This window comes from Falco biarmicus, chromosome 4, assembly GCF_023638135.1.
Source record: "Falco biarmicus isolate bFalBia1 chromosome 4, bFalBia1.pri, whole genome shotgun sequence".
NCBI classification, from domain to species: domain Eukaryota; kingdom Metazoa; phylum Chordata; class Aves; order Falconiformes; family Falconidae; genus Falco; species Falco biarmicus.
In genome coordinates, this window is record NC_079291.1 from 59,147,105 (window position 1) to 59,162,916 (window position 15,812).

Consider the following 15,812-nt stretch of genomic DNA (forward strand, 5'->3'; position numbering starts at 1 on the left):
TTCAGGGTGACCAGGAGGGCTATGTGGAAAACAAAGTGCACACAGGACATCAGAAAGCATTTTTGGTTCCAGACCATTTTTGCTTCATGCTCTGGCACACCTTTAGCCACCAGCTGGTGAATCCCCTAGGCACTGGGCAGACAGGTGCAGGAGCCCTGTTCAGCCTCATGGATGCAGTGTGACTGCTCATACATGATAATCCAGACGGATCTTGGAAGGTCCATGGGAACATACACATTGCCCAGCCCTGCTGGTACAGCTGGGGCAGCAGAACAGCTCAGAGGAGAGCGAGCATGTCACAGCAGGATTCCTCTTCTGGCCTAGCTTCAATGTGGGGGCAAAGCTAAATGATGGTATTTCAAGGAAAAGGGGATCAGATCAAGACAGCACAAGAAGAGAGAAGAGATAAAATATGGATATGGAAGGAGGAAAAGAACTATAGAGCATCAAATCTGCTGCTGTCTCCATGAGAAAGGGGGAGCTCAGGTTTTCTTTTGTGTTTCTCCAGGTTTTTTTCTGCACAGTGGGCACGAGCTGCCAGCCTCACACACCTGCCCTTCCCAGTGCTTGTCTGGGCTCTGCTGAACACTGGGGCATTAACCTGACCTCAGAAAATGCTCCTCCCAGAGTGAAGGGGAAATTTGCCTGGGCAAAAGCAAGTTCAGCTTTGCTGACATGCTCTTTCGGGCTGCCCCACCATTTTTCATTTCATAGCTCTATAGCAGCGTGTCTGGCCCTTACATGGCATGCAGGACTGGAGCATAGGAACTCACAATTCCTTGCTTCTGCCATCCCACCTTTGGATAGTCCATTCACTCTCTTTGTAGCTTATATGCAATTTTATTCCTTTGCAGTGGCTTCCTAGAGCGATTCCAATTTGCAAGCAATACCAAGACAAGATTATTTTAACAAGGACATAGTTACGATGTAAACAGAGGAGGCTGGCTCATATTGCATAAGTGTATCCAGGCCATCTCAAGATAATCATTGCAGATCCATCCTTAGAAACTGGCCTCACACAGCACTGTCACACTCAGTAGTGATAGTTTGTGACAAAACTCAGGACTCGTGCAATAGCAATACCTTTCTCCTTTGGCATAAGGCTTGAAAACTTGAATGAAGGGAGTGCTGATTTCTTCTTCAGAGATCCTTCAGCTCCTGTTAACAGCTCTTCTTCTACTGCCTCACTTCTCAGCTCACCAAACTCTGTTTTGGGAAAGGATGAGAAGTCATTCAAGGCCATTCTTGTCCCTGTGACATCCATTTACAGCAAAGCAGTTCTGCTGTTCACACATAAATAGCTCAGCAGTCACAGTTTTCTTTATTAATGAGCCTTCAGTCAACAGGGAAAGCTGTGACAGCTATTACAAATGGAATGACTTCCTGGCAGAACAGGGTATATCTAGGAATGGCAGGGAAGAAAGGACAGATTCTGCTGTCCAGTGTCATCAACTTAGGTAGCCGGGGTGACTTCACCAACTTCTCCCAGTCACTTTAGCTTTAAAGATTTACCATAGTCAGATGATAATTGCAGAAGAAACTGCAGCGAGGAAAGCATCATCTAGCCCTGATCTGCTCTTCTGCAAACCCAGACAGGGGAATTTAAGACACTTCCATCAGCAGATTATCCCAGCTGACTCTGCACTGAAGTGGGCCAGTAACAGAGCTAGTGGTGGAGCTGAAGACCACTAATTTCATAACCTGCCACTGCCAGTTTTGCAATGACGGTCTAACCACAGCCTCAGATATACTGGGGAAGAGGAAAAGGCAGATTTAGCATATCTCAGTTACAGTAGCAAAGCTATGAAGGCACAGAGGCACTTACCTTCCTCTGGCTCAGGAGATGTCTTTCCTTTTAGGATTCTTGAAATATGGGCAACAGAAGCTTTTACTTTCTTCTTCAGACTCTGCTCCACTGACTGCTCCACTGAATGAGACCGTGCATACGGCTTAAAGAGTCCTGGCTTGTAGAAGGAGCTTTTCTGCTTACCACTTGAGTCCTTTTGGGTGCCATACATCTCTTTATGACTCTCTGACCCTTTCCCCGTGGCTAATAAGTTAGTTGCTTTTGAATCCTCAGATATTTCCAAATGGTTCTTCCTGTTCTTGTCCCGTGCCTCTTCTCGGATGCATAGTCTTTTATCTTTATGCAAATGTCCTGCAGGAGGTGGCCTTGCCCTTTCACCAAAAGGTATAAACCGTCTGCCAGTTGGTTTGGGTGGAGGCTTCCTATAGTTCATGAATTCAAATGGAAAATAGACAATGTCATACAAGTCAGAGAAATTCAAATAGGCAGGCTCTACCTCTGATATGTCAAATTTTGGAGTTCCACTGCCAAGACTGGGTGTTTCATCCGACAGGTCTTTGATTTTCACTAAAGAAACTTCTGGGTGTTTACCAGTGTCCTTGCTCACTGACACTTGACCAGTTTTTTTTCCAGTATCCAAGCTGTCTGTTGAGGAAACACTCACTTGGCTGGAAGTGGGGCTCTCAAATGCTAAGTCCTCCAGATGCTCACATTCCTGAGGAACCATCTGTGCTCTCTGCCCTTCCACCGACTCCTCACTCACGACAAGAGAGGGTTCTGCAAGGTCATCCAGCTCAGAGGCTTCCCCTTTTTTACCCCCTTGTACAGAAGGGAAGGAGGTGTCCGTGGGTGCTTGGCTACCTAGGCCTTTGTAGAACACCTCTGTGGGACGAGAGGTGTGTTTTCTGTATTCCTCCTCACCAGAAACTGACTCTGCCCAAACATTCATCTCTTCAGAGAGTGAAACCATCTCATCCACTAAGCCCTCCAGCACAGCAGACTCCTCATCACTGTAAAAAGAAGATCTGTGATGTGAGAGCTCCTGACTTTGATCCCTGTGGAGTGATGGGACAGTTTTTCCAACATCACAGCTTCTGCTGTCTAAAGCAATGCCTCTACCGTCACCATGAAGCTTTGGATGTTCCTCATGTTCTAGCTCATAGACTGAAGCTGGAGCAGCTTCTGGTGGTGAAGCAGTTAAGACACCTGGAGGCTCACCCTCCAGATCAGCAGAAACTCTGCCACAGGGATAGGCAGCCCTGTGCTGCTCAAACACCTGACGTCCAGCCTTGGGGAAAGGAGCAGGCGTAGTCTGTCCAGCTGCTTGGCTTCCACTTGCTGTCACAACAGATCCCACCTCACTGGGAGGTGATGTCTTTGGGTATTCTTGCTTTTCACTCTCACAGGCCAAAGGGAGGCCAGTATTTTGGGAGGACACAGTTCTAGCTGGGTGTCTGCTCTCCAGAACAGCAGGCACCATGCCACTGCCTTCAGAAACCTTCTGGGGTTCAGCTCCCTCAATTTCAGCCTCATGGACCGAACTGGGAACAACTGCTGCAACAGCTGAGCTTTCACTCCTCGGAGCAGCAAGCCTCTCCTGGCTATGGGCTGGCCAGTCCCTTCCAGCCTGCCCTGCTCCATCAGACACCAAAATGGGCATGGATTTTGGTGGTGGGACTTTTGGAACGATGAGATGCTTTCCCTTCAGGACAGCTGATGCTGTGTCTGCGTGAACAGGAGCCCTCTTGTGTGCTTGGCTTTCACCGTCATGGGCTGACAGTGGAGTGGTTCCTGTAATACCTTGTCCTTCATCCTCCAGGACAGCAGATTTCACTTCTTCATAGGTCTTCAGCTTCTGATAAGCACCTTCATCAGCCGCGTACAGAGCAGTTAGGGTACCTGGCTGTTTGTCCACCAAGACAGTAGTTGCTGGAACACTTTGACCAGGAAGTTCCTGACTTTTGGCTTTACATACCTGAAGTGAATCTGTTTCTGTTTGTGGGCCCATTAAAACAGCAGAGCTTTCATGCTCTGTGAGATCAGGTTTGGTAACACTATGAGCAGAAGTCTTCTCAAGTGAATGTTTCTGCCTTTTGTCTTTCCAAGGTGGCACTGGGGCTGTCCTTTTGCTAAGCAGGCTTCCACCTCTTAGATCCAGATGGCTGTCGGTACTGAGAGCAGGCTCCTTGGGCAGACACATGCCTCCCTTACTTGTAGGGGATGCCTTGGAGGTGACCTCTGGCTCTGTGGGAGTCGAAACGGACTCCTTGCCCTCCTGAAAAACAATATCAGAGGCATGGCCAGGGGAGGGTTTATCTTCCATGCTTTCCTGTTTTGGGGCTGATGATGCAGTTACATCTGAGCGTTGGGCAGTTAGAACGGGGCTTTTGCCTTCCAGATTATCAGCTTCCTCCTCATTGTAAGTAGCTTTTGACTTCTTCAGTAAATGTTTCCTATTCTCACTCCCATGAGGTGTCACTGGAAGTGACTCCAGCGGTTGCACAAGAAGAGCCGAGCACCTGTTACCCTCACACTGTGTGGAAGGAGGGGGCTGCTCTTCGGAACAATCCTTGCTGGCTTTCCTGAAGTCCTCTTGCTTTGAAGTGTCTACAGAACATTCCTTGCCAGGCCCCGTAGAGCTGTCACAATGGTCACTGCCTTCAGGGCAACTTTCCTGTGACAATATATCACAATCTTCTTCCAAAATATCTTGTTCCCTCACTGATCTTGAGGCTCTCAGCCTGTAGTCATCCAGGGAACGGCTTCGGCTAGCACCAGCAATGGCAGGGTGTGGTGGTTTCCTTGCCGTATCAAATGAAGCCGATTTGGTCAAGGAACCAAGCAGACTTTCCCTGTGATCATCTCCATTGCCACACTTCCCTTCTTCTTCTTCCAGTTCAAACTGCTCTAGAAGGGGTTCACGGAGACCACTGATGGGCACCTTTGAATATCCAGCTTTCTGGAAGGTCCTTCTGGCTCTGTCCAGGTGTCTTCTGAACTCCCTGCCTGGTGAGGAAGGCCCCCTTGCAGGTAGCTCAGCTGCTTGGCTGTAGAACGTGCTTTTAATGACACTCTGTCTAGGAACACAGACAGGTGGCTTTTCTGTCCCATCCCCAGCTTTTTCAATTCTGTCCTTAACAGACAAAAATGTGTCTGTTTTTTCTTTCTGACACAGCTGTGATGTGCTTTCTGTGGAGGTCCTCACTGATGAAGACTCAGCAGCATTGCCTCTTTGGGACTGCTCTGCTCTTTCATCTTGAAGTCTGGGATGGAGCCCCTCCTCTTTCTCCATTAAGATACTTGCCATGAGCTCTGTGCTTTCCATAGGTGATTTGTCCCCCACCTCAGCTTTCATTGAAGCATACTTCCTCCTCATGGGTTTTACTGGAGGGACTGAGATTTTGGAGTGCTTGTCTTCACTTGCATGTTTTGGAGGTTCCTGATGGCTCAGTGCATCAAAAACCGACAAGTGCAGTTCAGGGGTAGAGCCAAAGTGCCTCTTCTTGGGGAAATGTGAGTTCTCGTTGTCTGAAGAGGAGCCGCTGGTACTGGATGAAGTGCTTTCTTCAACAAGGTGTCGGGAGATGGCCAGAGAGGTGTTGTCATGAGTCCTTTCTAGGATTTCTGGGATAGACCTCATCACCAGTATGGATTTATAGCACATCAAAGACCGCTGAAAAGCAAAGCAAAATACAGCACGATCAGATGGAAACATGGTGGAAGTATGGCAAAGCAAGCATACCAAAATGAATGCCTGCACTCTTACATACCACACATACTAGTTTAGTAACACATTGCCACCCTTTTGTACATCAATCCAGGCCTCATTTGCTCTCCAGGTCTTCCTCTTCTCTTATTCACAGAGGTGAAACTATCCTGACTTCAAGGGACATACTTGCTGTTTGGCATGGGGAAGCAGGACCCTGCTTGAGATTTTCTGAGCCAATCTGGCCACTCAAAGCAGATGGAAAAGGAGCTTTTCACAGAACACACTAGATGAGAGCCTAGCTGGAGTAAATGGTCTTAAATCTGTCAACTGCAGTACAGCCGGCAGACGCTTAGGCCAACAGAAGACCTACCATACTGTAGGAGGTGGGATTCATCTGCTCTAACTCCTGCCATGTGAGACATCTCCTTTGCAGTTGAGCAGCTGGCCTCCCCTTACAGCCAACAGAGAAACAGGCATCTTCAGAAGGCAATCAATCTGATCATTTTAGAGCACTTCAGGTAAAGAGGAATCTTCTTGGGACCTGTCTGTAATTCAGTACCAGTTGCAAGGGATGCTGAGGGTACCTTGCTTAGACACAACCACACGTCTCCCAGGCACCTGCATGAGACCAGGTGATTTCCAGGTAGTAAAAGCCTAGATAACTTATTTCTGCCACATCCATCAACCGCCCTCTCCTGGGCTTATTCCCCATTCATAACCAAGCTGAGATCTCTGCTGTGCTCACTGTCCCAGCCTGATGGATCTTAAAAGCTGCAAATGTAACTAAAAATATATGTAACTAAAAATAACAAATGTAGATTAAGGCCAACTCACCTGCCACTTGCTCCGAGCCACAATGAATTTGAGCTGTTTGGTATTAATGAAATGAGCTTCTTCGAGGGGGACATTATGCTGCCAGGTGGAACGAGAGGAAAAATCATTGGTTAAAAAATCCTGACTTTATCTCCTGAGAAGTGTTTAGGATTCCCTCCTTCCAGAATTGTTTAATTTAGGAAAGTTAAAATAGACCAAATGCTAAATTGTAGATTATATCGGCTTTTCAATGATAAAAGAAAGCCCTATTTTCATTACCCCCCCTTTTTTTATTTTTGTTAATTTTTAGTTCTTCTCCTTAGCAATTTAAGGCATTGGAATACAAACCCTAACTTTGTTCTGCAAAGTCATAGTTCCCTTTCTGTACAGACATGTCATATCTGCTCATGTCAGTAGTAATCTTTGTCTTTTGAGAGGAAAGGTATCTTGGCATGTAAACATCATGTTTCTCCTCTTTCTAGAGAGCCATGTCTGAGCTTCTTTATAGGACAGAAAGTAGGAGACCAAGAGAAAAAATAAACCAGCAAATAACATCAAGCAGCTTTACGAGATGCCCCTCCAAAGATCTCTTCCAACCTCAAAATCTTTTCAATGATTCTAATAAAGAACCAGAACAAACTTACCATGAACCACGTGTGGGAAAGACAGTCCGAAGCACTAGGCCTGTCTCTGATAAGAGAAAAGATCACTGTTTTAGTAACAGGGTGCTTCCAACAGCAACCACAAGGTCTTCCTGAAGGTGCCTGCTTCACGTGGGCACGCACCTACACTTTTGTGTATGTCCTTAGGCTGCTGTTTCACAGCTGAGAAGCCCAACAGACAGACAGAGGCTTTCAGCCCAAGGTTTCCTTCCCCTGAGGTGAAACGATCCTCCATTTTCAGCCTGAGACTCCCTGCAGATCCTTGGAAGACCCCATGGCACTCTGCAGGGAGCCTGCTCACGGGTGGCGAGAGCAGCCCTAAGACTGACTTTGACTCTCTAGGTGGCCAGAGCAAAAATAGCTTTGGCAGCAAGCAGAAAGAATAGAAATGAAATTAAGCCCCTGCAAACATGCCTTCAAGTCACCTTTTGTACTTGAAATTGCTTAATAAATATGGTTAATATTATTTAATTCTTGCATAACTCCCTCTATATCAATCCTTGTTCTTCCCACTTCTCTACATCATTTCAGAAACTCGTCTGCCTGGCAGAATCAGGGAGTAAGGACATAAACACACCAGAAACAGGTCCATTCGGCAAATTGCCAAGTTGCGTTTTGGGTAATGGGGAATAACAGAGCAGAATTAGGGCATAAAGCACCACATCTCACTCAGCTTTCTACTTTTCAAAACACCCGCAGCTCTGATGAGCTGAGATCTGCCTGCTGAGATGCCAGCATCTTTTCACACTGGCTGTAGGAAGCACAGAAGGGCACTCACTTGCAGTGCTGCTGCAGGATCCTTTTCATAAAGTCCTTTGCATCTTCACTCAAGTGAACAAAATCAGGAATGGTCCATGAAATTTCCCCATTTTGGATATTTAGAAGAGTTCCTCTGTCGTTCTCCCCAGCGAATGGAGACTTGCACGTTAGGCTTATTTATTGAACACCATAAAATAAAAGGAGACAGAGTTTAGATTTTTATTTGCTGTTCAAATGACAGAAACATAAACACTTAACATGGGGCTTTAAAATGCTTGAGGGACTCCGTGCGTGGGACTTGCAATGCTTATGAGCAGTGCATCCACTAACAGAGCATCTTTCACCCCAGCATTACGTGGCACTTAACTGAATTATTTTCACACTTTGTTTCACAGATAAGGAATTAAGGGTTTGATTTTGCACAGCTACAGCAGGGTGTTGGCTAAACCAGGTAAGGGGAAGACTGAAGCTCATCCACCGCTCTCATTGCTAACTGCAAGGAGGACAGCTGTCAGGTCTTCAAGCAGGCATAATGACCAAAGCTCTGAGCAACCAGGAAAGAGCAAGGAAAGGAGAAAACCACAAAAGAACTTGCCCTCGTTATAGAAGGGCTCAATGTTTCACTCAGATCCCTCACTTGAAGGTACTGGAGGGCTCTGACTGACAAATGGATATTAAATGAGTCTTTCCAAAATTTATTTACCTTAAATATGTGATGACTCCAACGGCCCTGAGGAAAGAGGGGACACGAATGTCAGGTGTTCATCACTGTTTCTCCATTTCTCAAGCACACAGCCCCTCTTCCTGCCACTAGACACCCTGGCACAGTAGGATCACCTTATTCTCCTCACCTTTCCAAGGTAAATAAATCCCCAAACCTATTGTGTTCACCCTCCAATTATTTTCCCTTCAAAATCTTTTAAAATTGTTCTCAAGTAATCCTCCATTTTTAAAGCACAGAAAGAGGAGAAGACCCAAAATACTTTTTTAAAGTTTGTTTACCTTTTCTAGAAAGCCCCTTAGGATCATCGTCCCTAATCCTCCCTCTAATAAAGATAATCCTCGCTAAGATGCTCCTTTGCATTAATTAGCTGTCAGAGTTCAATTGTAGTTGAACAAAATAGATAGAAGGAGCTTTAAAGAGCCCTAATGGGCTTTGCATTCTCAGTGTTCACTTTCAGTTTCCTGTGCTGTTATCAATACTCCATTTACTTATTAACAAATAAATGGAAATGCAGGCTGTCTAGGGCAAATGCTTTTTAGAAAGATGGCAGGTTACCAGATATCCGTTGCTTTTGACACTGGTGACTGAGAAACAATTTCTGGGGCAACAAACTCTGGAGACCCGTATTTGCTGAACTGAGGCTCGTACGGTGTGATCTTCTGAGCAAATCCAAAGTCACAGAGCTTAAGGTCTTCCCTTTCAGGATAAACCATGAGGATATTCAGCGGCTAGCAAATGAAATACAAGGGAGAAACTTTTCTTGAAAGCAGGCACTATTTTCAGTTGTAAGTAAGAATGATTTGAATAGAGAATGCTCATTCCCTGACCAACAGGAGGCTTTGATAAGCTAGACCTGCCATTGCGCATTACCTTAATGTCCAAATGAAGGATGTTGTTGTCATGAAGATATCTGATTCCTTCCAAGATTTGCTTGATATACAATTTGACCTAAAAATTACATCAATTATTAAACAGTTATTAAACATTAATAGTAAATAAGAGGGTCCCTGATTCCACCAGCATTTGTAATATATGAGAGAGGAAGAGTATGAACTAGAAATACTTTTAAAACTAGACTGAACTTCTTATATTAGTCTTGCAGTTGAAATAAGATGTGAGCCAAACATTACCCTGTGGAATGTGTGACCACATTGCCTTGCTGGAGCCTTCTATAGGTCAAAAAGCCCTTTAAAAATAACAACCCTACAAACATGCAAAAAAAAGATATCTAAATCCTCAAGTTTGATGAACTGCATCAACTAAGTTATCTAACTCAAACTCCATTCTGGCTTGGTATAAATCAGGCAAACACATTTAAAACACAAATACATTTAGAAACTGTACAGTAAACCTATTTTCTTGACCATATGTTAATCAAATCTGACTATGACTGAATAAAGAGTGAAGATTTACAGTTAGCTTCAGCTTTGGAAGTTCTCTGCCTTTGGCATTTTATAGTGTTAGTTGACATTTGATCTTTAAAGGTCCCTTCCAACCCAAACCATTCTATCATTTTATGATGCTTCCCTCTGAGTGTTTCTAAGAAAAATCGATTTTACCAATAAATATGGGACAGGACACCCGGCTGCTAGATGGGAAATGTGAAACATCTTGAACTTTGAGCACCAAGGATTCAAAAAAGCCCTTAGAAACCATAATTTCAGCCCTTGATTTGGAGACTGAAAGGGAGGGGATAGAAGTACAGTTGTGAGAGGATAAAATGTTATTAAGCAAGTGGAGACACAGAAGCGCCAGGTAACAGCAAAGAAATTACGGTAATAGAGTGAATATAATCTGCATTAGGCTGGATGCAGTGCTGGTGATCAACACCACTAGCTGGTTCCAGTTATTCCCCAAAGAAACTCAACTTAGTAATGAAAGCTGATGGGAGCACAATTTAAAACCTGTTTCTGTTTTGACTGGTTATCACTGGTTGAAAAACGTTCCTCATATTCAAAAAGGAAAATGCAGCTGGAAGATACTCTGGTGGTACCCACCAGCTCTGGACTTTCAAATGAGAAAGAAAGATTACCTCTGCTTCAGTGACAACACTCTTCTTGAATAAACGGTCAAGGAGCTCTTCGCTGGAGCATCTGACAAGGGCATTAAGGGAAAACTGAACTACAGGTCAAAGCTTATTTTTACTTTGTAACCACTGCTATCCAGCTAACAGCAGAATTCACAGGGTGATCTCAGGCAATGTGATGTGTATGCAATTTGTTAAAGTCTCTATTGCAGCAGCATCCTTCCTGCAGAATTGGCTGCTCTAAACCTGTGCTCCCTACAAGCAGGAGCACGGTATCATTTGTACTAAAACCTACGTGTTGGCTATGGGCTTTTCTGCTCTGCACTGCACTTTCCTGGTGCTCACTCAGACTGGATCTCATGGAAACGGAGTCCTTAACTTCCAAATATTTCATAAAAGCATTTTGGTGCTTGACAACTCATTCATACTTGTATATACAAGTACCATGATTTTTCCTAAACCAGCAGAAACATAGTACTTCAGTGAAGAGCTCACACAGCTGTGCCACCCTGCAGCACAGAGAAAGGTTGTGCATGTCCTTTTATCTCAGGCAAACTCTAAAACTGGTTAATTGCTTAGTTATTTAATAAATGACCTCTACCTAATACTTCCCAGGCAAGCAGCATAGACAAGGATACAACTCCAGAATCAAAATCAGTGTTTTCCGTGTTTCAAACTGATCCAGGAGCCTGGTAATTCTGTCATGGGACAGAGAGGCAAGAATATCCCTCTCTTGATGCGCTCGAGCCTTCGTTTTGCTTCGCAGAGGTATGAACTTGGCAGCACAAGACACTCTGTTCCCTTTGTGCACAACTCGTTTCACAAAGCTGAAGCAACCCCTGTGTACAAAAGAAAGGAAGAGCCCTGGTCAGACTTGATTCCAAGCTCCCTTGCACAGCAGGTACAGACTATTCCACGTCCCAGCCTTTGCCAGCTCCTGCTACTCAAGGCTTGAGGTCTCCGACAGGAAAAGCTCATTCTCCCGTGTGTGAGGTGCTGTTGCCCTCTCCTGGCTGTCTCCACAACACCAAGAAGCGCACATCAAGGGAAAAGCCCTTTCAGGTGATGACAGCCTCGTGCTGAAGGCTGAGAAGCTCTTGGATCCCATCCGTGGTCAGACACGGTGCCTGGGCATACATCGCGATGGGCTTGGGATGCTGACACTGCCCAGGAGCCATGCCTGGCACCTATCCTGCCAGCCTCTAGCTGGTGGTTTTTCTGGTGGGCGCTACCTGGACCTATGGGCTGTATGGACACCTCCATCCTCTGTCAGAAACCTCTGGAAAGTTTTTCCAGCACATCTGCAATGGGGTGACCTCCTACTTCTACCAGTACTTTCACCTTTTCAGACTCTTCCACAGTTGAGCCCACCCCTGCCTCTGGTTACACAGGCTCAGCGACTCAGATGGGCAGTCAGTTATTATCTGGAGTGCTGCTATAAAGCTGGAAAATTCATTTACCTTCCAATCTCCTGCTTAACCTCATAAAGGGAATGGAGCTTTCTCCTGGTGGCCACTTTCTTTGCTGCTTGGTCTTTCTTAGCTTTGGAAATGAAGGAAAAGATCAGTGTTAATAATCACACAACAGTGCTTTGCTAATAGTGTGCAAAGTTATTACAGGACAAGGCAGGAATAATTACAGGGCTCTAAATGTCTGTACAGAATTCAGTGGAGCTGTTCAGTGACAGAACCCATCAATATGAACTTTGGGGCTGCATCTTCACCTGACATAAATCAGAAGAGCCAAGCTCAAGAGCAGAACAGCACCAGAGACATGGCCTCACTTATTTCTGTGGCATTGTATGTTTGTGTAGTAGTCTGAAGTACAGAAAAAAATTATCTCATTTGTGTATATATAGTAGGTCATTAGATCACTTGCTCTTACACTGGATCCTGCTGTACTGGTAATACACAAATGCTACACACGAATACAGAGCAGATACCATGTGGGCACCAGAAGACGACTGCAGCAGAATACACATTGCAATGGCTATGGAAGCAACTCCTGCAGCTGAAAGAACGACATTACCTTCATGTACAATAAGCTCTGCTTTGCACAAAACCTCCCCTCCTGCATTTTTGGCAACGCAGGTATAAACACCACCATCTTCTGAGACAGCATCGTCCACGACTAAGAAATACGTTGTTCCTTCCTTCCCTTGATGGACCCTGTCGCTGTCCGTCAGCAATGAAGTGCCCTGAAAGAATGAAATGACATTTTGGCGCAGGAAAAAACAAGATGGAAACAGATGTTTCCTCTCTTCAAGAAACAAGCTAGAGGAGCAGAGCTACAACACACTGTTTAGGCTAGCAAAGTCTCATGAACAAAATGCTGGCTGAAGCAGTCCCCCATATCTAACTGCTTCTCTGCTTCCACGCCACCCAGTAACATTTTTATATCATAACGCATTGTGGGAATACAGGCCTGGGCAGGATCACCAGGGCTGTGTGGTTTATTCTTCAGGTCTCCCAGCAGACCATGCCTGAGCGGTCAGCTCAGGGAGCACCTTGCTCCTGCCTGGTCTCCAGCTTGTGCTGGCACTTGTGCTGTTTAATATATTCAGAAATACGATTAAAAAAAGGGACAGGAGGGACTGTGTGTGACACAAAGAGCAGATAATGAAGACTGGCAAAAGTACCTTATGAGGCCACCTGTCTGGGCAGCAAAATGCCAGATAAACATATATAATACAATAAATGTAAAGTGATGCGGCCCTATTCCCCCCCATGAAATATCAGCCTCTGAGCTGTTCCTTATTACACCAGAGCAAATCTTCGACTTACAGTAGATCACTCCATAGCAGCACCAGCTCAGTGCCTGGTGGCAGTCAAAAAGTACCAGATGTTAGAAATTCTTAGGGAAGAAATGAAGAGTAAGACAGAAAGCATCATCTTATAAACCCTGGGTTTGCCCAGGGGGTGGTGCTGTTGCAGCAACGCTCTTTCTGTAACAGCTTCCAGGTGAGGATTGACAGAGCAAGTTGGGGCTCTTCAGCCTGGAGTGGGGGCTCTAGCAATGCAACATGGCAGAGCTGTAAGAATTATAAATAGCCACTGAGTGGGCAGGGATTAACTTCTCCTTGCAGAAGATGTAAGAGCCAACACATGAAGCTCGTGGTAAATACGTGCAGAACAGCCCCAAAAGGGGTGGCACCTCAGGCAGCATACTGTCATCGGGCCGGAGTCACTGGCAAACCCCATTGTACGCGCAAGATGTTTGCACGGGGGCAAGAGGAGGCTAGATAAGCACGCGGAGAGCTTCACCGTGGGTTTGTAAGTAGGTATCAGTTCAGCTAGCTTGTGGTAGCCCTGAGTTGCAAATGCCAGAGATTGCAAGAATATGAGCAGGATGTATTGTATTCTTGCCTTGTTCTTATTCTTTTTGAGGTGTTCAGGTGTGCACACGTGCACATGTGTGTGTGCGTGGGAGGGGTTCTTTGCATTTTTGCTTGTTTTTTATGGTTCTTATATTTGTCTGAGTAGCTCATCCTTGCACTTCCCATAAGAAAAAAAAAAAAAAAAGGAGTAAAACTTGTGCGCACAAAATACTTAGTCAGACAGAAGAGTTACAGATAATCACTGTAGAACACTGTCATAGTTCAGGGGCATGACAATATTCTGAGGAATAATAAATTATTTCTCCTTCCTTTCTATGGGATATTTGTCCTTAGTCACACACATTTTACCAGTTCGCTGCAGAAAAGACAACAAAGCCTGGAAGTCACACTGACAATTGGAATAAACCACTCTTAATCCCACCCCTGACCCCAAAACTACAGCATACATCTTGGTGGCTCTCAGGAAGGACCCAGGCTCCCCTCCGGCCCATCTTGGCCCCAAAACCATCCTGCTTGCCCTCTCTGCAAAAGGAGCCACAGTAACACTGAAGACAGCACAGGGCGAGATGCATGGTTGGTGGTTCCAGCGAGAACTGTGGATGGTTCAACAAAGCCTACAGATATGACCCAGAATCAGTGTAAGGGGTGTGGGATGAAAAAGCAAAAGAAAAACCCCCCAGAAGTACGGCACTGCAGTCCTCCCTTCAGCCAGAGACAAGCCTGCACTTACCTTAAACCACAAAACAGTAGGCTGAGGGGTTCCTTCAATGACTGCCTGAAATTTGGCACGCTCCCCAGAATTCACCTGCACATCCTCTATTGTCACTTGCATATAGGGAGGACCTGGTGAGACACAAGGGTTTGCTGCATGCACAATACCATAAATTTATTCATAGTGTGCTGATGTAAGTTGAGTTACTCAAATGGGATGTATAGGACTGGCCATTTAGGATATAACATTAGCTTAATGTCAAATCAAGAGATACCACAGGAATATATTCAGATTTCTTATACTGACATTACTTTCAGCCTTCTTGTCTTCTTGCTTATCTGTTACTTTTTGTTCAATAAGAAGTTGCTGCTCAAGAAATGAACTATTTAAAAATACGGTTATTACCAAAAGATAAGACAATGGCAATCATGGGATGTGGGAAAGGGAAACAAGGTTCATTCTTACTTGTTGGGGTCTTTGGGGTCTTCTCCTCAGTCTTATACACACAAGTTCTTTCTGTGGTCTCAATATAAACTTCACTGTGTACATCCCAGACCACATCTCCTTCTCTTCTGTACCAGTCTCCTGCCCCTGTGGCTGGTGATGTTCTTTCAGGAAGCCCAAGAGAAAAGATCATTACATAGTCACATAGTAGAGAGAAAGAGGATTACACCCTGCCACTGACCTGTGTGTTTAACCACCAGACAAATAATTATTTACTTAATGTTAATACAAGAAGAATTTTGTTCTGGGGGAACTAATTTCTCTCCAACCCTTCCTAACCTTGCACAATGCGTGTGTAAACAGGATTCTATAAATACTAACAAGCCTACAAGAATTAGTTCAAGTCGCCAACTGCTTCCTCCACCACGGAGGAGTTGCTTTTCTTGCAGCAAAGTCTGCCACATTTGGGATTCTGTATATTGCGATGGGTATTTACCTGGTAATAGGAACAGTGTGTTCCTGCACGCTTTCATCTCCAGCAGCTGCCCCTTCATGGCCAGGACTGGGGCTGGGCTTTGGCACACTTGGTTCTTCAGGGGGAATCTGCCTTTGGGCTTTGTCTGGCAGCAGAAATAGGGCAAGTTAGACACATCACCTGTGACAACACACCTGAAAGCCAGAGCAAACCTTTGGAGCCTTCTCTAGTCTGCCTTGTGTCAGAACCTAGTCCCTCTGACCTCAGCTGAGTGCAACCACTGAAGCTAAGAGAAGAATTTGACCCTTTTAAGAAGACCACATGAAGCAAAGGGCTTGGATAAC

At 45.2% G+C, this 15,812-nt stretch overlaps 1 protein-coding gene across 1 annotated transcript in view; it reads right to left on the reverse strand.

Annotated features, from left to right (window-relative positions):
* The window catches only part of OBSCN (obscurin, cytoskeletal calmodulin and titin-interacting RhoGEF), a 184,233-nt gene that overhangs the window by 9,300 nt on the left and 159,121 nt on the right, over positions 1–15,812 (reverse strand). The window contains exons 94-108 of the mRNA XM_056336858.1: positions 15,490–15,613; positions 15,015–15,157; positions 14,568–14,680; positions 12,529–12,697; positions 11,961–12,042; positions 11,139–11,339; positions 10,507–10,567; positions 9,345–9,422; positions 9,030–9,202; positions 8,454–8,480; positions 7,770–7,922; positions 6,974–7,019; positions 6,351–6,428; positions 1,826–5,480; positions 1,084–1,206 (exon numbers count right to left, since the gene is read on the reverse strand). Coding sequence (XP_056192833.1) covers positions 1,084–1,206; positions 1,826–5,480; positions 6,351–6,428; positions 6,974–7,019; positions 7,770–7,922; positions 8,454–8,480; positions 9,030–9,202; positions 9,345–9,422; positions 10,507–10,567; positions 11,139–11,339; positions 11,961–12,042; positions 12,529–12,697; positions 14,568–14,680; positions 15,015–15,157; positions 15,490–15,613 — 5,226 coding nt within the window. The remainder of the gene's footprint in view (positions 1–1,083; positions 1,207–1,825; positions 5,481–6,350; positions 6,429–6,973; positions 7,020–7,769; positions 7,923–8,453; positions 8,481–9,029; positions 9,203–9,344; positions 9,423–10,506; positions 10,568–11,138; positions 11,340–11,960; positions 12,043–12,528; positions 12,698–14,567; positions 14,681–15,014; positions 15,158–15,489; positions 15,614–15,812) is intronic.